We start from the raw sequence: 25,747 nt of genomic DNA on the forward strand, positions 1-25,747 counted from the left end.
TTTCGGTTTAATGTTTGTAACAGCATATGAGTCTCTTTTCCTTTTTACTGGAACAAAATTTGGTTGGCGTTCATGTAATTCTATCTGTGTGTGTATATATATATTTAATATTTGACATTTTATTTGAAACACTTTTTAAAATTTTTTAGATGAGATCTTGAATTTGTAATGATAGTAAATTCTAAATCATAATTGGGAAGTTACATATTGCACAATATCTAATTTAAAACTTGAAAGTAAGATAATTTTTTTCAGGTTATATGGTAATCAATAAAGAGGATGCCAAGTTGATGGACAGGTTTGACTGGAGCAGCTTTTAAATGAAAAAAATTTTTCAATATTAACATTAAAGTAAGATCAGTTCTAACTGAAATTGAAGTAAGGTAGTTGAACAGACTTTTATACCATTTTAGTAAGAGTTTTCTCTCTGTATCTATCCTTAAGTTTTTACCATTGCCAACACTTTATGATTAATATTGAGTCAAAATAAAATTTCGAACACATTATTGCTTATATATTTAGATTAAATGAAATGAGAATTAGAGAGGCATGAATGACTATTATTCATTAACCATTAATTTATCTGTAACATATGTATGGGTTTCTTAGATAAACTTGTGCACAGAGAACTAGTATGACTTTGATAGATAATTTCTAAAAGTATATTTTTAGGTATATGTATAAAAGGTATTTAACTATTGCTAATGATAAGTTTTTGTGGCAAAGTATAAAGATTTTGACATATTTATGTTTCCATTTCAGCAGGAAAAAAGTCAAGAAAGCTCAAGAATCAAAGGTAAGAAATAAATATTTTAAAATTACCTCTCAAAGATAAAGAAAAATGATGTGATACCATCTTGTAAATACAGTTAAAATAAGGACAATTCATAATCTGCAATGTAATTTTAAAACTATTTGAATATCTGATGATTGTGTGGCCAGTAGACTTCTCTATTGAAATTGTCTTTTTATTTCGTAGGGTGCTCTGATGATCTCAATATAAGTTCTTATTTCTCTATGTTGTCCAGATGAAAATCCTGCCTCAACCATTGTCCCTATGTCATCCTGTCATATCTACAAATTGACAAGTGACAAGTTTTAAAATACATGCTATAGAGAACTCAGCATTTAGCCATTGTTATCTTACTTGACTTGTACATAAAATACTGAAGATATTTATTTATGCATTTAAATTGGTAACAACATAGAATGAAATATCTCTAGTAAGAAAAAGAAGATTTCCCTATAGAAGCATTCTTAGTTTTGAAGTTTATTTTTTTGATACAAGAAGTCATTCTTTATGGTTGTAGTTTTTAACAAAATAATTCTTACTGATAATAATGAGGAAAAATACAGAATTTTCTTGGCTTAATTTTCATGGCTTCTCCATTTAAGTGTTGATCTTTATTTTACATTTGGAATTTCCTGAGGACTTCTACATTCTCTAAAGCATCCCAATCCAAGCATGACCATGGAGGAAAATACAAGCATAGTGTTTCTTTCCATATTTCTTGTATTGGAAGATTTTTTCAGAGATATAAAAATTTAAAATTAAGAGTCATGCAAGCTGGCCTCTGCTCCTGACATGGTAGAAGGATAGGCATATTCCTTAGTATCTTTAGACAATGATGCTTCTTTAAAAACTCTTTAAATTATGAATTGATTGCATGTGTATGGGTGTTTGCTTGCATGCATGTCTATGTACTATGGAGGCAGTGCTAGTATAGCTAGTACTCCTGGATGACAGAAGGTCTCAGATCCCTTGTCACTGGATGCAGAGGTAGTTGTAAGCCACCATGTAGGTTGTGGAATCTAACCAGGTGCTCTAGAAGAGCAACAGCTCTCAAGGCCAAAATTCATTTTAAATAACACTTCCAAGTACACTTCCACTTACAAAGTTTTCAACAACTTGCTACTCCTACAATAATTTCCGCATAAGTATACTGCAACAAGGAGTAAAAATAGTGTGTGTGTGTTTGTGTGTGTGTGTGTATGATACATTCTGGTCAAATGGATTACATAAGATTGTCAATTGAGGAGTTTCCAAGCTAATTACTTTAATTCTTAGAAATAGAAAATATGGAATATTTTGTATGTGAAATTATTACGCTTATTTAACTTCAAAACACTATTATATTTAAGGCTCACACTTTTGTGTTGCAAATAAGAATTTCTGTTCTAAGATGTGCTGTCTGATATTTATTCAAATGACATGAATTTCTGGCATACTGATTGCACATCTTCCCGCCCCAGTGTATCATGTTAACATTAAATCATATTTGTAACTCTGTTGTTGAAGCAGAAATAAGTTTAGTGAAACATTCTTCTTGATGTTTTATTACCCTGGACATATAAATCACACCATCTCAAGTAGAAATTATGTTTTGCAAGCATTGTCTGGGAACATGTTTTAGCAATAGAATAAAATTTTGAGATGATGTTTGCCAGCTCTTCCCCTGTTCTTAGCTCACATATGACTCAAAACTAGCACACACAGGATTTTTTTTAATTACTGACTTGTATGTAAATAAGAGGTGAATTCTGATACCAGAACTTCCTTATTTCATCTAGAAAGGACTGCTGTTTCCTTGGGTGTGGGAATGATGTCATCTGCTAAAGACTAGGTTTTATGGTGTCAATACGAAATAAAACAAAAGCAAACAACACAGCATGGAGCTAACACTTTTCATGTGCTCATAAACAATTTTGAAAATTAAATAATTTATGTTTTGTAGAAACTAATCATTGAAATTTATCTTAATAATTTTTTATAGCATTTTCATCCAGTGGTTCCCTGGACTTCCTGATTAACCACTAATCTCATTTATCCAAACAAGTTTATAATATAGAATTAAGTCCAGTTGAGGGCTTTAATCTAATTTGCTGCTATGGTGCTTAGTTTCGCTCATAACAACATCCCCAAATTAATGATTCTAGCTTAATGTTTCCAGTGATCTTTAATAAACAAATCACAAAGTACTTCAATGAAACTTGATTTCTACTTTATTCATGTACACAGTAGTAAATTTTAAAATGCTTGTAAACTTATAACTGTATTACATGTTAATATTTGTAGAATATGATCTTTTGAAATATGGAATATAATATCATTATATGTTATAAAATTATGTTTTTGTGTAATTTAATGGACAAAACACATTCCTTTACATTTTAAATAGCTTTAATTTATAAATTTCCTATATTTAATGAGTCAGGGGTGACTCTGTATTAGATTTCTAATTTTGGAGGTTAACAATTACTTAAGATAATCTTTTGTGCTTGGGGTTGTACTGAAGGTCACAGTAAGGAAATCAAGACAGTGCTATAGGTTTGGAAGGATTAATGCTGCATCAAACAATCTCTAACATGCTTTCATAGGGATGTTATGTACACATTAGCATATCATTGAAATCCATTAAGTTTTGTAAAAATACTATTGGGAAATAATTAATTTTGAAGATTATTTGAAAATACGCAACACAACAAATTAGTTAAAATATGCAAATATTTCTCAAAGAAGTACAATAATGTTTTCATAGACCATAGTGGTGAAACAACATTTTGATTAAGATTTAAATAATATTTGAATCACAAATAACTTAACATTTGTACCAAGTTGACACATTTTAAGTTGCTCACATAGTTGAAAACACCTGTTGAAATTATCTAAGGATAGTTTGCAAGTGCTTATATGTTGAAGAAATTTTGAATATTATCTTCAGTTTTGTTCTGTAAATGAAAGACAAAATATCATCCACCATGTGATCCTGTGGGTCTACACCCAAGCTACTTTCCTCCTATTTTTAAATGAACAACTGTGTTCTCCTTGAGGAATGATAGAAAGAAAAGATGTATATCTTCTGATACTAGATATATTTTGGTTAATCTAATATCCTACAGTAGAGAGAAAGCGACCCTTAAGTTACTTTCTCCATAGGTGCAATTGTTTGTTAAATTCTTACTAAATCTCAGACACAGGGTTGAACTATTTGTTCATACGACATCAGTTTAATTCTCAATGAAATAAATTAGATAAGATTTAGTGATAAAAATGATAAAATATTGAAAAATCACACCAAAAGTAAATAATTTGTCTTGATATCATAATATGTGTTTTATTTTAAATAAATCACACTTTAACCAATTATTAGTTGTTGATTGAGAAATTAGCAATGTTTAACTAGAAATGGTTTTTTTTCTATATTCAGAATTTGAAGATATGAATTTTACTATTTTCTGTTATTTTTCCTTAATGTCAGAGTTACAAATATTGTTCAACTTGCAATTCATATATATTCTGCTAAGTACTTTGTAACTTTTTAAATGAAAACATACACTGTACTGAGTAGGTTGTATCTGTATATTTAGAAACACACATATGTATATATGTAACAATAATTAGTGAAAATAAAAAGGCCATAAATTTGAAAGAGAAGAAGGAAAGATATATGAAATGATTTGAAGGGATAAAAAAGAAGGCAGAAATGATGAATTTACAATTTAAAAAATACTATTTTAAAATGAGAGTGGGGAAATGCAGCATAATCCTGTCCTTTTTTTTTTTTCTTTTCTTTTCTTTTACAATACAATTCAGTTCTACATATCAGCCACGGATTCCTTTGTTCTCCCTCCTCCTGCCACCTCCCTTCCCCCTGTCCATCCCCCATTTTCACCTACTCCAGGGCAAAGCCTCCCCCAGGACTGAGATCCACCTGATAGACTCAGTCCAGACAGGTCCAGTCCCCTCCTCCCAGATTGAGCCAAGCGTCCCTGCATAAGTCCCAAGTTTCAAACAGCTAACTCATGCAATGAGCCCAGGATCTGGTCCCACTGCCTGGATGCCTCCCAAACAGATCAAGCCAATCAACTGTCTCACCCATTCAGAGGGCCTGATCCAGTTGGGGGCCCCATGAACAGCCTGGACATGAGTGGGGGTAATGAAAGGTGAGGGTTGAGGGAAAGAGAGCTTAGGGGAGCGGGAGATCTCAGCTAGATCAAGAACAGAGAGGGAGAACAAGGAATAGGAGACCATGGTAAATGAAGACCACACGAGAATAGGAAGAAGCAAAGTGCTAGAGAGGCCCACAGAAATCCACAAAGATACCCCCACAATAGACTGCTGGCAATGGTCGAGAGACAGCCCAAACTGACCTACTCTGGTGATGGGATGGCCAAACACCCTAATTGTCGTGCTAGAAACCCCATCCAACGACTGAGGGATCTGGATGCAGAGATCCATGGCTAGGCCCCAGGTGGAGTGCCGGGAGTCTAATTAGCGAGAAAGAGGAGGGTTTATATGAACAAGAATTGTTGAAACCAAGGTTGGATAAAGCACAGAGACAAATAGCCAAACGAATGGAAACACATGAATTATGAAGCATAATCCTGTTCTAGAGAAGTTGTTTAGGTCCTGTTCTGACAAACTATATCGTGTGGTCCTTGAGAAGTAATTTAACTGATCTACGTACAATTCATTTTTTATGGTAAATGGCACAATTGATTTCATGGTAATAAAAGGCTCGACACATCTGAAATTTTAAATCTTATGATTCAATAAGAGCCTTGGATAATTTTATTATGATAAACATCCATCTTCCAAAACATTGAAATTCCCAGTACATTCTCTATTAGTTGCTTCTTTTGATTACAAGAAAATATCTCACAACAACACCTGAAAAGCTTATTTTGGCTTACAGGTGGATGGTAAATCTATTATGGTTAGGATGGCACGGTGACTGAAGTGTAAGGTCACTGATCACATTCCATTCCCAGTCAGGAAGCAGAGGGAGATGAATGTTGATATGCAGCTTGTTTTCTCCTTTTTATTTAGTCTAGGATCCAAGCCCATGGGATGGTAATACCCACATTTATGGTGTGTCCTCCTATTCCATTTACTTTAATAATTCTTCACAAACATGTCCAGAAGCTTGCAACATTTGTGATTCTAGATCCTGTCAAGTTAACAAATATTGATACAAAAATTAAAAAAAAAAGAGCACAAATGGATGGGAGATGATGAGGAACCAGACCCCGAATAACTAATTATATTTTCTCAATAATTTAATGCTTCATATGAAATGAAATGGAAATTTTAGATATTTAAGTCAGAATTTTCATGATTCAATACATTTTAAACAATACACTACCATATCAATGTTGACTTTTCCTTTAAAAGCATCTCTTACTATGGACTTTTAAAAAAGAAGCGAAATGACTTGCAGCAGAGATTTTAAAAAGTGTATATTGTATTTCTTCACATAGCTAATATTTCAATAAGACACCTAAACTGTATTTGATATTTCATGTATTTAGTGTGAAGAAATCATTTCTCTTGCAATTAATAATTTTATGAAAGGATAAATACTGAAATGGTCATGTGGCTGAATATTTGAATTTTGTTTTGTACAAGAGTCTCTGTTTTATAGGTCAAAGAGAAAATTCTATGGTCCATTACACATTTTGCTTTCCTTTTTTGCTTTGACACTTCAGGCACATTAAGCATGACATTTTACTTCATTAAAAGGAGTTTATTATCTTGTGATTTTGGAATATGTATCTATTCTTTCTTTCCCAAGAACTTAACATTTAATATGAATTTTAAATGTTTTGTGAGGTAGATATCTGAGCTTCTTTGAAATAAAGAGAATTATACTAAAAGGTTATATTTTATTTAGTTTTTTTCTCTGCTGTTAATTAAAGATCTCTTGTCCAGCTATGGCAACCTAGGTAACTTATGATTCAGTTTGTCAAATATGTAATAGTTGTCCTTTATAAATTATGATACATTCCCATTTTACTGCTTTATGTGGATATTTTAAAGTCTTGCATAATATGCATAGTGACCACACTTATACATTATACTAAAATGATAACTTTCTAAAATTATTGGTACATGAATCCCAATGCAAAAGAAAAAATGCAGATGTGATTCAAATATGCATCATAACATTGTAAGATCTCTCCATACTCATAGTGTTGCTTACCTTTGTCTAAATACACATTTCATGTATTTAATTGAGTTAAGGATCCCCTTCCTTATCACCCTCCTTTCAGGAAATTTCGATCATCGGTCACAGCATTAGAGTAATTAGACTCACATTTGAAGAAGAGCTGATTTCTGCTACATTAATCAATTATTTATCCTTTCATGAAGCTCACTGTATTATCTCTTCTCACTGTTAATGTTAATATACCAAAGGCTGCTGGCCTAAGGATTAAATGAAGTAAAGCATTTATTTTTTGACCCATTGAATAAATGAAATGCTCTTAGATTATATGAGTGATTACTCATATGGTATTCAATGTGTCATTTACACTAATTTTTAATACATCCATGTTTGATGGTTGATCTTGATTGTCAACTTGACTGAATTTAGAATCATCTAGGAATCATAACTATGGTGACTCTGTGGGGATGCCAGAGAGGAATAACTGAAGTGACAAGCTGGCCCTGACTATGGGTGGTACCTTCCAACAGGCAGCACTGATAGAGCAGGGTCCAAGGGAAATGCTGTGTGCATAGATCTGCCTTTGCCTCATCTTTCTGAGCAGAAGACTCCAGATTCTTCAGCCTCATTGTATGGACTTAATATCAGCAAGTCTATGGGGCGGTGGGGCTATTAGGCCTGGATCTAGACTAATGAAGTATTGAGCTACTTGGACTGAACAATTACTGGATTTTCAACATCTTTGGCACACAGGTGATTACTATGAATTACCCAGCTCTATTACGTAAGCTAATCCAATAATCTCTTTTTATAGTATATGTTTTTGAGTGCTTCATTTATAAGTTTTTAGAGAATCCTGTTTAATATACAATGGTAGAAACATACTTATGACAAAGGCCTCAATTCATAAACACACAAACATGAAAAATCAAGTCATAATAACTTTTATATTTTCTCATGATTTTAATTATTTTGTATAGATCTAGTCTACTAATGATGAGTAGGCCTGAAGTGCCCTGTCATGACTGTTTAGACTAACTACTTCTATGTCAACATAAAAACACAATTATCACAGCAAAGTGAATAAGAGATAGTTTGTTCAGGCCCAGAATATGATTGACCATGGCCCAGCAATATATTATGCCAAATGACCCCTTTTTCTCTTTAGTTTCTTTTGTCAGGGAATTTTATCACAGCAAAAGAAAGCAAAACTATGACACCGGCAGTAAAGATGAGGTTCTCTTATCAGAGAAAAGATCCATTTCATTAACTGTGGCTGAACAGAGAGATGAAAAGTGGGATAGCCAATGCCTTACCATCTTGCCACACTCAGTTCAGGAAGCTCAAATTTTAAATGAACAGGAATTATACCGGTATAAGAATGATATACACTGACAAGTAACTTTTATTGACTATCTATATAAAATTGACCATTGTTAACATTTTTATATGTGAAATCAGAAATTTCTATATTTTGAATATCAATTATTCCCCAGATGTCCATGAGTTAAAAGCTTGGTCCTAAGAGTGATGCTAATGAAATGTACATCTTCAAACTAGTGGGATGTATTTAGGGAAGTGGAGGCATGCCATCAAAGAAAATTATAGAATCCTATCTGCTGTTCTATATAAATAAAACACTGATGGCCAGTGACCAGGCAGGAAGTAGGTAGCCAGGCAGGAAGTAGGTGGGACAAGGACAGAGGAGAATTCTGGGAAGCGGAAGGCTGAGGGGGGAGACACTGCAGCCACCGCCAGGACAAGCAGCATATAAAGACTCTGGTAAGCCACCAGCCACGTGGCAAGGTTTAGATTTATAAAAATGGGTTAATTTAAGATAAAAGAACAGTTAGCAAGAAGCCTGCCATGGCCATACAGTTTATAAGTGATATAAGTGTCTGAGTGATTACTTTGTAAGTGGATTGTGGGACTGCGGGGCTTGGGGAACCTGGAGAGAAGCCTTCCAGCAACACCTATCACTTCATATTTTTCTCCTCCTTTCTAGGTTAGTATCTCTCTACCACTTTCCTGTCATGATTTGTGCCCTCACTCTAGTTCAAAATCTAGTGACTTATCTATCATTTACAACTGTAATCTACAAAATTATAAGCCAAAACACTCCCATTTACTATGTAAGTTGATTTTATCAGTAATTTTATTATAAAAATAGAAATCTCCTGGAACTGTGCTCTTCAACTCTGCATTTTGATTGTTTGGTTTATTCCAATGACCTTCATATTAAGTCTCTGAAGAAGAAACCGAAAAAGATATCAGAAAATGGAAAGATCTCCCATGCTCATGGACAGGTAGGATTAACATAGTAAAAATGTCAATCTTACCAAAAACAATCTACAGATTCAATGCAATCCCCATCAAAATCCCAACACAATTCTTCACAGACTTGGAAAGAATAATACTCAATTTGATATGGAAAAACAAGGAGCCCAGGACAGCTAAAAGAATCCTGTACAATAAAGCAGCCTCTAGAGGCATCACGATCCCTGACCTCAAGCTCTAGTATAGAGCTATAATAATAAAAACAGCCTGGTACTGGCATAAAAACCAATCTGTGGACCAATGGAATCGAATTGAAGACCTTGACATTAACCCACACACCCATGAACTCTTGATTTTGGACAAAGAAGTCAAAACTGTAAAATGAAAAAAAGAAAGCATCTTCAACAAATGGTGCTGGCATAACTGGATGTCAAGATTGCATGCAGAGGGCTGGAGCAATGGCTCAGAGGTTAAGAGCACTGGCTGTTCTTCCAGAGGTCCTGAGTTCAATTCCCAGCAACCTCATGGTGGCTCACAGCCATCTAAAATTCAATCTGGTGCCCTCTTCTGGCATGTAGGCAGAACACTATATACATAATAAATAATAAATCTAAAAAAAAAAAGATTGCATGTAGAAGATTGCAAAAAGATCTGTATCTGTCACCATGCACAAAACTCAAGTCCAAGTGGATCAAAGACCTAACATAAATCCAGTTATACTGAACCTGATATAAAAGAAAGTAGAAAATAGTCTTTAACACATTGGCACAGGAGACTACTTCCTAAATATAATACCAGTAGCACAGACACTGAGAGAAACAATAAATGGGACCTCCTAAAACTGAGAAGCTTTTGTTGGGCAAAGGACATGGACAATAAGACAAAACCAAATGACAGCTACAGATTGGGGAAAGATCTTCACCAACTGCACATCTGACAGAGGACTGATCTCCAAAATATATTAAAAAATTCAAGAAACTGGACATCAAAATACCAAACAATCCAATTAAAAAATGGACTCCATAGCTAAACAGACTATTCTCAACAAAAGAATTTCAAATGGTTGAAAGACATTTAAGGAATTGCTCAACATCTTTAGTCATCAGGGAAGTGCAAATCAAAATGACTCTGAGAAAACATCTTATAACTGTCAGAATGGCTATGATCAAAAACACTGATAACATCTTATGTTGGAGAGGTTGTGGAGCAAGGGGAACTCCTCCACTGTTTGTACCGGATTGCAAACCAGTACAGCCACTTGGGAAATCAATATGGCAGTTTCTCAGAAAATTGGGAATTCATCTATCTATCTCAAGTCCTAGATATACCACCCTTGGGCATATACCCATGGAGTGTTCAATCATACCACAAAGACATATGCTCAACTATGTTCATAATATTCATAATAGCCAGAACCTGGAAAAGACCTAGATGCCCCTCAAACAAAGAATGGATAAAGAAAATGTGGCACATATACACAATGGAGTACTACTCAGCAGTAAAAAAAAAAAAAAAAAAAAAAAAAAAAAAACAATGACATCATGAAATTTGCAGGCAAATGGATGAAACTAGAAAATATTCTGAATGAGGTAACCCAGACCCAAAAGGACAAATATGTTATGTACTCACTCTTAAGTGGATATTAAATGTAAAGTCAAGGGTAACCTACAGCCTCAGAGAAGCTAGCTAACAAGGAGGACCATAAGAGGGACACATGGATGGCTCTGCAAAGGAAAAATAGCTGAGATCTCCATCTTTTGTAACTGTTTAAATGTGAGTTGACCAAGGATGACACCAATAGATATTCCAAAGTGAATGGGGGAAAGCCCAGGAGGCCTCAACCTGCATAAAGAACTACCACAATTAAGGAATACTGCGAGTTGGAGAAATTGTATTCTTCAGGGAAGAGCATAGCAACTGAGATTGTTTATTCAATACTGAATTGCCATCCCTGAAAACATACAAGTGCCATTAGAAAGATTGAGAAGGTTATATTGGGAAAACATATGTATGTAAATGTCCATATAGGTATGTAATAACAGTCAATGTGAAGGGAGGACATGACTTTGAAAGAGAACAAGGAGACTATATGGGGGGGGGGAAGGAAGTGAGAAATGATGTAATGATGATTTCAAAAGTTAAAAAAGAAATCTAGCACACATATTTTTATAGATCCTCAAAATCACTCATGTTTTTAAAAACTTGGTATAGGCTTTGAGATGGAATCAGTTAATAACTGTTTCTAAGAGCAGTTAGCATGCTGTCCTTTTCACAGGCTTTTCAGTCTCAGGAACTAGAAACCACTTGTCATGGAGTTCTTTGGAGCTGGCCTTCCTGGTGTGGTTTAAGTTTCCCTTGTCAGAGTCATACTAGCAGGGTATTTTATGGAGTGGCCACATGGAATAAAAACACGTTTTAGTGGAACAGTTGTATTCTTTTCAGAGGCAGTGATAAGTCAGAGTAGACCTGGAAGCTAGCATGTAAGAGGGTAGATTCTTTGTTTAGTCAGTCCTTATAATGCCTAGATAGCAGGACTTCGAAAAGATACTTTTGTAGTGGCTCTCCAGTCAGATTTTTAACCCACCCATATTTGTTATTTTCTATACCCATTAGTAAATGTCTTCTACATCAATTAAGTAGTGTGAATGCTATTGGTTATAGTTCAGGCCTTTAATCAAATCATAAATCCATTCTAGGACAATAGCTAGACATGACCCAGAAGGGACAAAAGAAAGGATGAAGTAATGGCAATAACTGATTTTTCCTAATACAATGTGGACAGCCCTGAGACCATATCCACACAAACACCAAAAATGGACTTTGTGTGTGTGTGTGTGTTCTTTATTTTTTCTGCTTCCACTCAGTTCTCAAATAAATCACACACTGAGGCTTATTCTTAATTATAAATGCCCTTGACCTTAACTTGACGGTTTTTTTTTTTTTGTCAGCTTTCCTTAACTTAAATTATCCCTTGTACTTTTTGCCTCTGGCTTTTCCCATTCACTATTTCTGTATACCTTTTCCTTCCTACTCTGTGGCTTGCTGTGATGCTGGGTGGCTGGCCTATGGAGTCCTCCTCCTTCTCTGGTTCTTCATTTCTCTTCTTCCAGATTTCTCCTTCTATGTATTCTCTTTGCCTGCCAACCCTGCCTATCCTTTCTCCTGCCTCTCCACTGGCCATTCAGATTTTTATTAGACCATCAGATGTTTTAGACAGGCACAGTAACACAGCTTCACAGAGTTAAGCAAATGCAACATTAACAAAAGTAACACATCTTAAAATAATATTCTACTACAATGTGTGTGTGTGTGTGTGTGTGTGTGTGTGTGTTTGTGAGACATGAAAAGGTTTGAGGGGGTACCTGGGGGGCCATAATAAAGAAAGGGAATGAATAATGTGATATAATTCTCTTTTACTTAAACTGTATTCAAATAAAAAATAAATAAACTGGAATTTCTTGGTCATTGGGAAAGACTTCAGGAAGCAAGCTCACCAACATAGCCCCTGTAGATAATCAGTAGCATGTTCAGATTTTAGGTACATGGTAGAATAAGATCGGTCAATTCAGCATTGGGACATAATGTAAGAAATTATTAAGTCAGATACAATAGTGGTTCATAAATGTCTCCCTTTCAAACTTAAAAGCTAAATGTCAGCTGTGTTTAAATATAGCAATGGTTACCAGAATGCAGTAATCATCCTAAGAAAAAAAAATCTACTTTGATGAATCTTAGGTTATTGATTCTTAAACATGTGTCTACAACACAGAGCCACTAAACTGCTTAGAAGATCAGGCAAGATTTTTTATACACTGTGATAACCATGAGCAATCTCTTTATTTTATCTTACAATTCTTCTCAGAATCAAATAAATTTTCTAATTTTTATGATTCCCATAAATCCACAAAGGACTCCATGCCACACATAGGCCATGTTTATTATTCATTTTATTATCTCAGCAGGATTAGCAGAAAGGTCCTGAATAGTGCCTGAGAACATGCAGCAATCTAACTCTGAATTACTTCTGAAGATATCATGATTTCTGGACTTTCAGTACAGTAAATGTTCTGCAATGACTGTAAGATTTGTTATTTTCCCATGAGTAACTCAGGATATTATCTTTTAATTTTTAATCACTGCTTCTTAAACTTTTTTTCTATAAAAGTTTTGGCATAGAGAATATTTGTAATATACATTTGTTTTAATAAAATGCCCACATATAAAATATATTTGGTTGAATATAAGTAATGTATTTTCTAAATAATATCCATTAATGCAGTCATGGTGTTTTTATTTATGGTGATGAAGATGAAAGTCAAAGACATTCATATGGTAACCAAGCATTTTAATGCTGAGTTACATTCCTAGTCCAATGCAGGTACGGCACTGAGTGATGACTTGTGATTTGCCTTCTTGTCTTCTTTTTTTTTTCCCCAAAACATACTGTGGAGACTATTTATCAATAGCTTACCACATATCAAAAACTTATCCTCCATCTTATTAAATCTTCTCAGAAAGCTGCTAGAAATAGGGGAGATTTTTAAATATCTGTTTCTAATCCCTGAAAGGAAAGGATATTACCTAGTGTTCCCAGTGGTAGTTTCCTAGTTCTCACTCTAATCATTAAGTACGTAATCCATTTTAGGTAACTTCTTTTAAGTGGCAAGAGACAAGAGTCTATTTCTATTCTTGCCCATGCGATGTCCAATTTTCTCAGCATCATTTGCTGAAAAGACTGTGTTCTGCAACCTGTGTTTGCTTCATATTTCTGAAACACCAGTTGCTGAAAGGTATGTCAAGTTACTGCTAATCTTCTCTGTTTTATAACTGTAGTTTAGGAAAGAACAATGCTGTTTTGATACTCTTTAAGCTGGGCAGATTATTTTTAACTCAAGTAATACCATGTTTCCAATTTGTTTTTTCTCCAGACAGCTTTAGAACCTTGAACTGGTGTTATAATAGTGTTAGATAAACATAAATTTAAGGTTATTCTTTTTAGTGCCCTATATTATATTCTGAAATGTGGATAGGCACTACATTGAGATTGCAATTACTTTGAGTAGTGAGGACATAGGACACAAACAATACTGACTATAAACTGAACCTAAGCTATACCTGTCAGTAGCTATTAATTGCCAGTAGCTCTTCAACTAAAGGGTGGGAGTTCAACTAAAGGGTGGGAGTTCATGACCACCTCCTTTGTTTATCTATCTATCTATCTATCTATCTATCTATCTATCTATCTATCTATCTATCTATGCTAAAATTTTGTCTAGGGCCAGTCTTGTGTATTCTGCTATAACCACTGTGATTTCATATGTGCAAGTTCCCTTTTAGGTCTAAAATGCTAAAACACTATTTCAATGTAGTTAAATACCATCTCTATCTCTTATAGTCTTTCACACCTTCTTTTGCAAAGTTTTGTAAGCTTTAGGAGAAGGGGGGATGATATAGTCATTCCATTTAGGGCTGAGCCCTCCATAGTTTCATATCTTCTTCACGTTGACCTGGTATGGGTCTCTGTTTTAGCCATCACTGACTGCAACAAGAAGCTTCTCTGATGAAGACTAAGAAACGCACTTACCTATCTGTATAGAAAGAAATCATTAGGATTGATTTAACACTGTGCTCATTTTGCAGAGTAGTGTGGTACTTGCTCTCCCCTAGGGTCTACAACCTATCTAGCAACAGTTTCTTGAACCTCATAATGGTGTCACACATGACTACTGCTTTATGTATCTGATCATAAATACAAGCAGAAAGCAGTTGGTTGCTAGCATAATGTTCATAACACTAATGCACCAGTGGTTATGTCTAAATTCTTAAAATGTTTTAAATGCTATATTCTGTAGGTCTTTGAAGTGTTTGAAGATTACCTATCTATCTGAAATATAACTCTCTATATCCAGAGAACCTATGTATTATGGCTAAGTTTGACTGTTAAGATGACTATTAAGTTGTATTTTTAATTATATATTACATTTTAAATGAGCTGCATAAACATAATGCCCTAAAAATTAGAAATATATATAAAACTTTAAATTTGCATCAATAAACTAAAATCCATATTGATGTAAAATATTAAGATTAACAGTTGTTTTTTGGATTAAAGTAGATTTAATAATCTACCTTTTTGGAAAAAAAGATTGATTATGATCAATAATAACTTGTAACCAATCCCCCTAAACAAAGACAAACATCCATAATCCATCTTGTATGAATGTGGACATAGTTATCTAGACTACCCCCTGTAGACTGAGGGTGTTATTAATCTTTTGGGGACCCTGAGAAAATTTAGGATTATGATCAAGTCCTGACTGGATAGTCTATGAGGCTGGATCATCTCAGTCAGCCGCCTTGAAGCCTTTCTGGATATAGAACTAAGAGGAAACTGTAATAGAGGTATTCTAAAACATCAATCATCTGGGCCATCTGTTCTCATTGGAGACTTTTAAGGGGGTCTTCCTCTATCAAATCTGATTTTTCTTAACACAGAATGAATCCACAGCCTCTAATTATTTGTTGAAGTAAAAGCAGAACCTTTTCCCCAAAGCAACATATCCTTAGACCCAAATTTTGAAATCAAGATACCTTTAATATATATATATCTTGCTTTAACTTAGCAGACCGTACAATCGAATGTCTCTCTGCAGTTAAAAATCCCAAAGACAATATAATAATATACAGTATCTAGACTCTGTGTATTTTGCATCTTTATGTGGATATTTTTTCATTACTCTATTTCTTTATTAAGGACTTTCTCTATCCCTTTTCTTTTCTCTCCCACGTCTATGTATATTTTTAAACATACTGTAACCCGTTTAGAGGTTTTTTTTTTTCTCTTCTATCTGAATCTGTTTTATTGTGTATCTTTAATCCTTTTCTGACCGGGGGGGGGGGGGTTAAATTGCTAAGCTTCATGGCTAGGACTGGCTGCTGGCTCCATCCTGCTCAGGCTTTCCAACATGGTGCAGGAACCAACATGTCATGCTTACCTCCCCAATTCTGAGAAGCAGTATTAAGGAGCATGCATGTATCTTTAAGCCCACAGGCAGTGGCTGGGGGAAGCCTCTTTGTACTGCAGCCCATGAGAGACCATGAGAGTCTGCCATGTTGCTGGTGAAGCCCACTGTGGCACATCTCTGTACCATTGCTTGTAGTGAGACCTGAACTAGGAAGCTGATCTTAGCTCCATTTTAAAATCTTTTTTTTAAGCTCTCAGGTTTTATGTGGAAATTCTTTCCACATGTCTGTGCGCTAATTGTAGATAGAAGTATTTCTGTGTCCTGCAGACACTTGGTCCCAAATAAACACATAGAGGCTTATATTACAGACTGTTTGCTCTATGGCTCAAGCTTATTATTAATTAGTGCTTTCATCTCAAATTAACCAATTTCTTTTAATCTATGTATTGTCACATGTCTTACTACTTTACCTGTGTTCTATTACATCTTGCTCCCCTGGTGGCTCACAGCATCTTCTCTACCCCACCTTTCTTTTCCCTGTATCTCTCTTGAATTTCCCATCTGGCTATAACCTGTATTGCCTTAGGCCAAAACAACTTCTTTTTTAACCAATGGTAGCAAAATATATTTATAGCATACAGAAAAAATATGTATAATACAACAAAATTAATTTTAAATTTGTGTCAATAAACTAAATCCATATTGATATAAAATATGTAAGTTTAACAGTTGTTTTTTGATTAAAGACCATCCCACAGCACTGGTCCATGTCCCTGTTTTTGTTTCAAGCAACTTGCCTAATTGCAATAGGAAATTTTGACTATGGTTCTTCTTTTGAGATCTTTCCTTTTCTATTTTGTTTGTGTACCAGTAGTAAGAGACAGAAGGAGTGTTCTAAGTTGGATCTGCTATTCATTTTTTAAATGTAATTGTTAGTATTTATGAATGTGAATCATCTCTTACTGTATGATGTTTATGATGAATGCATCGTCTCGTACATTTCCATTCATCTTCCCTCCTTGGGCAGTCAAAAATCAAATGTTTTCTTTAAAATTTAAAGGTAATAGTTTAGTGTTCTTTGTCCAAATTCTACTATCTTTCACCACCCACCAATTAGTTTTATTTATAATTTGCATTTATCCATAGGATTTTCTTTCCCTGATCCTAGTCAATTATGGGAGGAACTTTCTATAATATTAATTCACATGAGAAATCTGGATAAATCATTTATGTACTTATTTCTTATATGTTTAATGTATAATAAGGTTTTCTTGTGAAGTCCAAAGAAGATAGAGGATGTGACAAGGTATGAAATGATAATTAACTTATCAACTGGAAGGTAATTGATGTTCAGTCAATGCTAATAAAATCTGAATCTAATTTCAGTTTATGACTATATGTGTTCTATATGTCTATATGCCTATTTATACTTATGTGACAAAATCATAATTTTATATTTCTATAAAATTATACAAAAACAAAATCTGCTAAGAACAAGATAATATATTTCTACATACATGTTAAGATAAGTAAAATTACAAAATTGACTCTGGCATTTGAAGGCTATTATGTTTTATAATATATACACTATAACATGTTCAAAGAAGCACTCCACTTATAAATGGATAAAATCAAGCCATCCATTTCTATATTATTCTAAATATGCAGCAAATGCCATTTCCACAAATTATATAGAAAATTTATTGAAAAAAGTTATATAGAAAATATTTGGAAATAGTTTATGATGTGTAAATAAATATTCTTCACTAAGATTGAGATGGCCATCTGCCAGCACATGGAGTACTTCAAGCACCAGCTGGAGGTCTTCAAGGAGCCTGTGTGTAACTGAACCAAGCTGTACAGGGAGAAAGTCATGAACAAATATGAGGAGGCAAGGCAAGAAGTGGCTGGACCAAGGCTGCATGTGACATAGGTCTAGGAGTTCCTCCCTGAAAAACTCTAGCAGTGATTTGGTGTGAATAATATGCAGATATTCCATACTATCAGCAAGATGGTTTCTATTGCTGCTACATACTACATGTATTGTTTCATTGACTCTGACATGTAGGTCCCCAACTCTAAGTACCTTGAGACCAAATAGGGAAAGAACTTGGCTAGAATTTCATTGGTGGAAGCTGTTCCTAAGGCTAAGGAAAACAAAGCTATAACTCATTCCCCATCCACTGCCACTGCAAGCTTGCAGACCTCTCCAACCCTTCCCTGAAAGCAAAACAGACTCTTGGGCTCTAGCTCTTGCCTACCCCCACTCCTGCAGATCACTGTAGCACAGCCTGAGAGCCTGCTTCATATCTCCTTTCCTTTGGTCCCATCCTCAGCTCCTATCCTACTCTCAGCTTTGAGTCAAGGGTCTTGCCCTTCTTCAAGTCTGTAGATCTCATCGTGCTCTCATACTGTCCTACACATTAATGCTGTGTACTTTATACAAACAACAAATATTGTCTGCCCAAGAAAGGAAGCTGTGCAGGTACTAGATGCAGACAGAGGCCCCATAAAAACACAAAACTGGAAACCATAATATATTTGCATATATATATATATATATATATATATATATATATATATATATATATTGACATTTAAGGAAGAAAAATAGAATGATAAAAAGCCTGGACAAAGAATAATGAGACAAAGAACCACCAAAATTATCACTGAATTTGTTTTATGTTGGCCATCTACTTTTGGGCATGGAGTCTTAAGTGTGCTTTGTATATTCAGTGAGACTCCGTTGGAGAAGGCTAATTTTTCCTTTGAAAGTGCTGATCGATTGGAGATAGCTTCCGGCTTGGGAATTGTAGCTTGTATCCACTTTCCCTCTCAATTCTTGGACCCTATGTGGCTTAGACCAGTGCAGGTCCTGGCATGTTGCCATAGTTTCCCTGAGTTTGTATGCGTGTCAGTCAGTCATGCTTTGTGTAGAAGACTTTCTTCCCTTGGCTTCCTCCATTTTCACTGGTTTTCAATCTTTTCTCCTCTTCTGCAGGGTTCTCTGAGGCATGAGGGAAGGGATATGATAGAGACATCCCATTTAGGAGGGAGTGTAATGAAGTCTTTTTCACTTTCTGCACATTGTCCCATTGTGACTCTCTGTTTTTGTTCCCATTTGCTGAAGGTAGAAGCTTCTCTGATGATAGCTGAACAAGTTACTCATCTATGAGCACATCAAAATGTTGTTAGGGGTCATTTTATTACTATGTTCCATTAGGCAAATTTTCCCATAGGTCCATTACCTGCCTAGTCTCAGGTTCTTGGCAACCTGAGCTGTCTCAGAGATGGGTTCCATTTCATGGAGTGGGTCTTAATTCCCATCAGATAGTGGCTGGTTCCTCCCTCAGAGCTTGTGCCTCTGTTACACTCGTGACCCATTCAGTCTGGTCACTGTTGTAGATCTCAGGGATTGCAGCAGGGCTGCCCTTTACCTTTCTCCTTTGGAAGCTGCAGAGAATCTTTTATCAACACACACTAGTCAGAGGGGTGAAGGCTCTGGGTAGGCACCAGATTGACTTCCTCATGGTCCGATGAGTTATGTAGATGCTGTCTTCAGCAATAGGGGAGAGTTGTTGATTACTGCTTCAACTGCTAAGGGACATTATGTCATTTACTTGAATTCTGATTGATTTTTCCTTTTTTAAATAAAGGAGCTGGGTGGTGGTGATGCATGCCTTTAATCATAGCACACAGGAGGCAGAGCCAGTCAGATTTCTGATTTTTAGGTCAGTCTGGTCTACAGAGCGAAATCCAGGACAGGCACCAAAACTACATAGGAAAACCCTGTCTTGAAAAACAAAAACAAAAAAAGCATTTGTAGATTTAAAAAATCACTTTCAATGATGCTGTCATTGTATCTTAGAGGCCTCGCTATGTTGCATTTTAATTTTCCTTGTAGTCTAAGCATTCAGAAGAATTTCTTCCTGATTTCTTCAATGTTCCATGAATCATTCAATGCTGTATTATTTAATCAGCAGGAGTCTGTGAATATTCTTTTGTTTATCTTATTGTTCAGTTTCATTTTATCACAATATAATCATATGTGACATACTATTTTTTACATTTTCCTAAGACTTACTTTGTACTATTATATGTAACCTATTTTATGAAAAGTACCATTGGCAGAATACAAGCATGTGTATTCAGGAGACTTAGGATAAAATATTCAGCAGCTACGTGTTAGATTAATTAATTTTATGATGATAATTAATTGAGATACTTATCTATATTTTTACCAGGATGACCACTCTATCGATCAGAGTTGGGTATCCCAGTCACTCACCTTTTTTAAAAATTTATTTATTAAGTTTAATTTTACATATCAGCCACAGATTCCCTTGCTCTCCCCCCTCCTGCCTCCCCCCTGCCTTCCCCCCCAGCCCACCCACCCCCCATTCCCATCTCCTCCAGGGCAAAGACTCCCCTGAGGATTGAGTTCAACCTGGTAGATTCAGTCTAGGTAGGTCCAGTACCCTCCTCCCAGGCTGAGCAAAGTGTCCCTGTATAAGCCCCAAGTTCCAAACAGCCAGTTCATGCACTGAGGATGGGACCCGGTCCCACTGTGTGGATGCCTCCCAAGCAGATCAAGCTAATCAACTGTCTCACCCATTCAGAGGGCTTGATCCAGTTGGGGGCTCCTCAGCTATTGGTTCATAGTTCATGTGTTTCCTTTCGTTTGTATATTTGTCCCTGTGCTTTTTCCAACCTTGGTCTCAACAATTCTCGCTCATACAAACCCTCTTCTTTCTCGCCATTTGGACTCCTGGAGCTCTACCTGTGGCCTGGGCGTGGATCTCTGCATCTGGTTCCCTCAGTCATTGGATGGGGTTTCTAGCACAACTATTAGGGTGTTTGGCCATCAAATCACCAGAGTAGGTCAGTTCTGGTTGTCTCGCGACCATTGCCAGTAATCTATTGTGGGGGTATCTTTGTGGATTTCTGTGGGCCTCTTTAGCATTTTGCTTCTTCCTATTCTCATGTGCTCTTCATTTATCATGATCTTTTATTCCTTGTTCTCCCTCTCTGTTCTTGATCCAGCTTGGATCTCCCGCTCCCCTGAGCTCTCTTTCCCTCGACCATTGCCCTTCCTTACTCCCACTCACATCCATGTTGTTCATGTAGATCTCATCCATTTCTCTGTCATTGGATGATCCCTGTGTCTTTTTGGGGTTCTGTTTTCTAGGTAGCCTTCCTGGAGTTGTGAGTAGCAGTCTAGTCATCTTTGTTTTACATCTACTATCCTATGAGTGAGTACATACCATGTATGTCTTTCTGAATCTGGGTTATCTCACTCAGGATGATTTTTTCTAGATCCATCCATTTGCCTGCAAACCGTATGATGTCATTGTTTTTCTCTGCTGAGTAGTATTCCATTGTGTATACGTACCACATTTTATTTATCCATTCTTCAGTTGAAGGGCATCTAGGTTGTTTCCAGGTTTTGGCTATTAAAAACAATGCTGATATGAACATAGTTGAACAAGTGCCCTTGTGGTATGATTGAACATTCCTTGGTTATGCCTAAGAGTGGTATAGCTGGGTCTTGGGGGAGATTGATTCCCAATTTTCTAAGAAAGCACCATATTGATTTCCAAAGTGGTTGTACAAACTTGCATTCCCACCAGCAGTGGAGGGGAGTTCCCCTGGCTCCACATCCTCTCCAGAATAAGGTGTCTTCAGTGTTTTTGATGTTAGCCATTCTGATAGGCATAAGGTGGTATCTCAGAGTTGTTTTGATTTGAATTTCCCTGATGATTAGGGATGTTGAGCAATTCCTTAAATGTCTTTCAGCCATTTGAGTTTCCTCTGTTGAGGATTCTCTGTTTAGTTCTATATCCCATTTCTTAATTGGACTGTTGGGCATTTTGATGTCTAATTTCTTGAGTTCTTTATATATTCTGGATATCAGTCCTCTGTCAGATGTGGGGTTGGTGAAGACCTTTTCCATTCTGTAGGCTGTTGCTTTGCCATGTTGACCACATCTTTTGCTCTACAAAATCTTCTCAGTTTCAAGAGGTCCCATTGATTGATTGTTTCTCTCAGTTTCTGTGCTACTGGTGTTATATTTAGGAAGTAATCTACTATGCCAACACATTCAAGACTACTTCCTAATTTCTCTTCTAGCAGGTTCAGAGTAGGTAGATTTATGTTGAGGTCTTTGATCCACTTGGACTTAAGTTTTGTGCATGGTAACAGATATGGATCTATTTGCAGCCTTTTACATGTTGACATCCAGTTATGCCAGCACCATTTGTTGAAGATGCTTTCTTTTTTCCATTGTACACTTTTGGCTTCTTTGTCAAAAATTATATGTTCATAGGTGTGCAGATTAATTTCAGGGTCTTCAATTTGATTCCATTGGTCCACATGTTGGTTTTTATGCCAGTACCAAGCTGTTTTTATTACTGTAGCTCTATATTAGAGCTTGAGGTCAGGAATCATGATGCCTCCAGAGGTTGTTTTATTGTACAGGATTCTTTTGGCTATCCTGGGTTTTTTGTTTTTCCATATGAAGTTTAGTATTATTCTTTCCAGGTCTGTGAAGAATTGTGTTGGTATTTTGATGGGGATTGCATTGAATCTGTAGATTGCTTTTGGTAAAATTGCCATTTTTACTATGTTGGCCCTGCCTATCCATGATCATGGGAGATCTTTCCATTTTCTGACATCTTCTTCAATTTCTTTTTTCAAGGACTTAAAGTTCTTGTCATATAGGTACTTCACTTGCTTGGTTAGTGTTACCCCAAGGTATTTTATATCATTTGTGGCTATTGTAAAGGATGATGTATCTCAGATTTCTTTCTCACCCTGTTTGTCAATTGTATGTAGGAGGGCTACTGATGTTTTTGAGTTATCTTGTATCCTGCTATGTTGCTGAAGGTGTTTATAAGCTGTATCAGTTCGTTGGTTGAATCTTTGGGGTCACTCAAGTATACTATCATGTCATCTACAAATAGGTAAAGCTTGATTTCTTCCTTTCCAATTTGTATCCCCTTAATCTCCTTATGGTGTCTTATTGCTCTGGCTAGAACTTCAAGTGCTATATTGAATAAGAATGTGGAGAGCGGACAGCCTTGCCTCATTCCTGATTTTAGTGGAATCGCTTTGAGTTTCTCTCCATTTAATTTGATATTGGTTGTTGTCATGCTGTAAATATCCTTTATTATGTTTAGGTATGTTCCCTGTATTCCTGATCGCTCCAATACCTTTATCATGAAGGGGTGTTGGATTTTATCAAATGCCTTTTCTGCATCTAGTGAGATGATCATGTAGTTTTTTGCTTTGAGTTTGTTTATATGGTGTATTACATTGACAGACTTTCATATGTTGAACCACCCTTGCATCCCTGGGATGAAGCCTACTTGATCATGGTGGATAATTGTTCTGATGTGTTCTTGGAATCTATTTGCCAGTTTTTTATTGAGTATTTTTGCATCAATGTTCATGAGGGAGATCGGTCTGTAGTTCTCTTTCTTTGTTGTATCTTTGTTAGGTTTAGGAATCAGGGTAATTGTAGCCTCATGGAAGGAGTTTGGTAATGTTCCTTCTGTTTCTATTATGTGGAACAATTTAGAGAGTATTGGTATTAACTCTTCTTTGAAGATCTGATAGGATTCTATGCTGAAACCATCTGGTCCTGGGCTTTTTTGGTTGGGAGACTTTTAATGACTGTTTCTATTTCCTTAGGGGTTATTGGACTATTTAAATGGTTTATCTGCTCTTGATTTAACTTAGGGATGTGGTACCTATCCAGAAAATTATCCATTTCTTTTAGGTTTTCCAGTTTTGTGGAGTAGAGGTTTTTGAAATATGACCTGATGATTTTCTGCATTTCCTCAATGTCTGTTGTTATCTCTCCCTTTTCATTTCTGATTTTATTAATTTGGATGCTCTCTTTCTGTCTTTTGGTTAGTTTGGATAAGGGCTTGTCTATCTTGTTGATTATCTCAAAGAACCAACTCTTTCTTTCATTAATTTTTTATATTGTTCTCTTTGTTTCTATTTTATTGATTTCAGCTCTCAATTTGATAATTTCCTGGAGTCTATTCTTCCTGGGAGACTTTGCTTCTTTCTTGTTCTAGAGCTTTCAGGTGTGCTGTTAAGTCACTAGAGTGAGATTTATCCAACTTCTTTATGTGGGCATTTAGTGCTATGAATTTCCCTCTTAGCACTGTTTTCATAGTGTCCCATAAGTTTATGTATGTGGTGTCTTCATTTTTGTTGATCTCTAGGAAGTCTTTAATTTCTTTTTTTATTTCTTCCTTAACCCATTGGTGATTCAGTTGAACATTATTCAGTTTTCATGAGATTGTAGGCTTTCTGTAGTTTTTGTTGTTGAAATCTAACATTAAACCATGGTGGTCTGATAGAACACAGGAGGTTATTCCAATTGTTTTGTATCTGTTGAGATTTGCTTTGTGGCCAAGTATGTGGTCGATTTTAGAGAAAGTTCCATGGGGTGCTGAGAAGATGGTATATTCTTTTTTGTTAGGATGGAATGTTCTGTAGATATTGATTAAGTCCATTTGAGTCATAACATCAGGTAAGTCCTTTATTTCTCTATTAAGTTTCACTTTGGGAGATCTGTCCAGTGGTGAAAGTGGGTTGTTGAAGTCTCCCATTATTAATGTGTGGGGTTTTATATGTGGTTTAAGCTTTAGTAATATTTCTTTTACATATGGGGGTGCCCTTGTGTTTGGGGCATAAAAAATGTTCTGAATTGAAACTTCATCTTGGTGGATCTTTCCTGTGATGAGTATGTAATGCCCTTCTTGATCTTTTTTGACTGATTTTAGTTTGAAGTCTATCTTGATGGACATTAGAATGGCTACACCCACTTGTTTCTTAAGACCATTTGATTGGAAAGTCTTTTCCTAGCCTTTTATTCTTAGGTAGTGTCTATCTTTGAATTTGAGGTGTGTTTCTTGTATGCAGCAGAAAGATGTGTCCTGCTTTCGTATCTGTTTTGTAAGCCTGTGTCTTTTTATGGGTGAATTAATTCCATTGATATTAAGGGATATTAATGACCAGTGGTTGTTCATTCCTGTTATTTTTTTGGTGGTATGGTGGTGTCTACTTCTCTTCTTTGGGGTTTATTGCTGTGACATTATCTATTTATTGCCTGTGTTTTCAAGGGTGTATCTGACTGCCTTAGGTTGGAATTTTCCTTCTAGTGCTTCTATAGGGCTGGGCTTGTGGATAAGTATTGTTTAAATCTGTTTTTGTCTTGGAATGTCTTGTTCCCTCTGTCTATGATGATTGAAAGTTTTGCTGGGTATATTAGTCTAGACTGGCATCCATGGTCTCTTAGTGTCTGTATTACATCTGTCCTGGTCCTTCTGGCTTTCAAAAGTCTCCATTGAGAAATCTGGTGTTATTCTGATGGGTTTGCCTTTATAAGTCACTTGGCCTTTTTCCTTTGATGCTCTTAATATTCTTTTTTATTCTGTACATTTAGTTGTTTAATTATTATGTTGCGAGGGGACTTTTTTGGGGGGTCTAGTGTGTTTGGTGTTCTATAGCCTTCTTGTATCTTCATAGACATTTTCTTTT

General features: G+C 35.7%; 1 protein-coding gene across 4 annotated transcripts in view; it reads left to right on the plus strand.

Moving 5' to 3' along the window:
- Nucleotides 1-25,747, plus strand: part of Fstl5 (follistatin like 5) — a 567,974-nt gene that overhangs the window by 123,397 nt on the left and 418,830 nt on the right. For 2 of the 4 annotated variants that reach the window (XM_037206672.1, XM_028867183.2), the window contains exon 3: nt 766-796. In XM_037206672.1, the coding sequence (XP_037062567.1) occupies nt 766-796 (31 nt within the window). Of the gene's footprint in view, nt 1-762; nt 797-25,747 lie in introns of all 4 variants that reach the window. The other 2 variants (XM_037206671.1, XM_028867182.2) reach the window with 1 other exon arrangement.

Source organism: Peromyscus leucopus, chromosome 6, assembly GCF_004664715.2.
Source record: "Peromyscus leucopus breed LL Stock chromosome 6, UCI_PerLeu_2.1, whole genome shotgun sequence".
NCBI lineage: Eukaryota > Metazoa > Chordata > Mammalia > Rodentia > Cricetidae > Peromyscus > Peromyscus leucopus.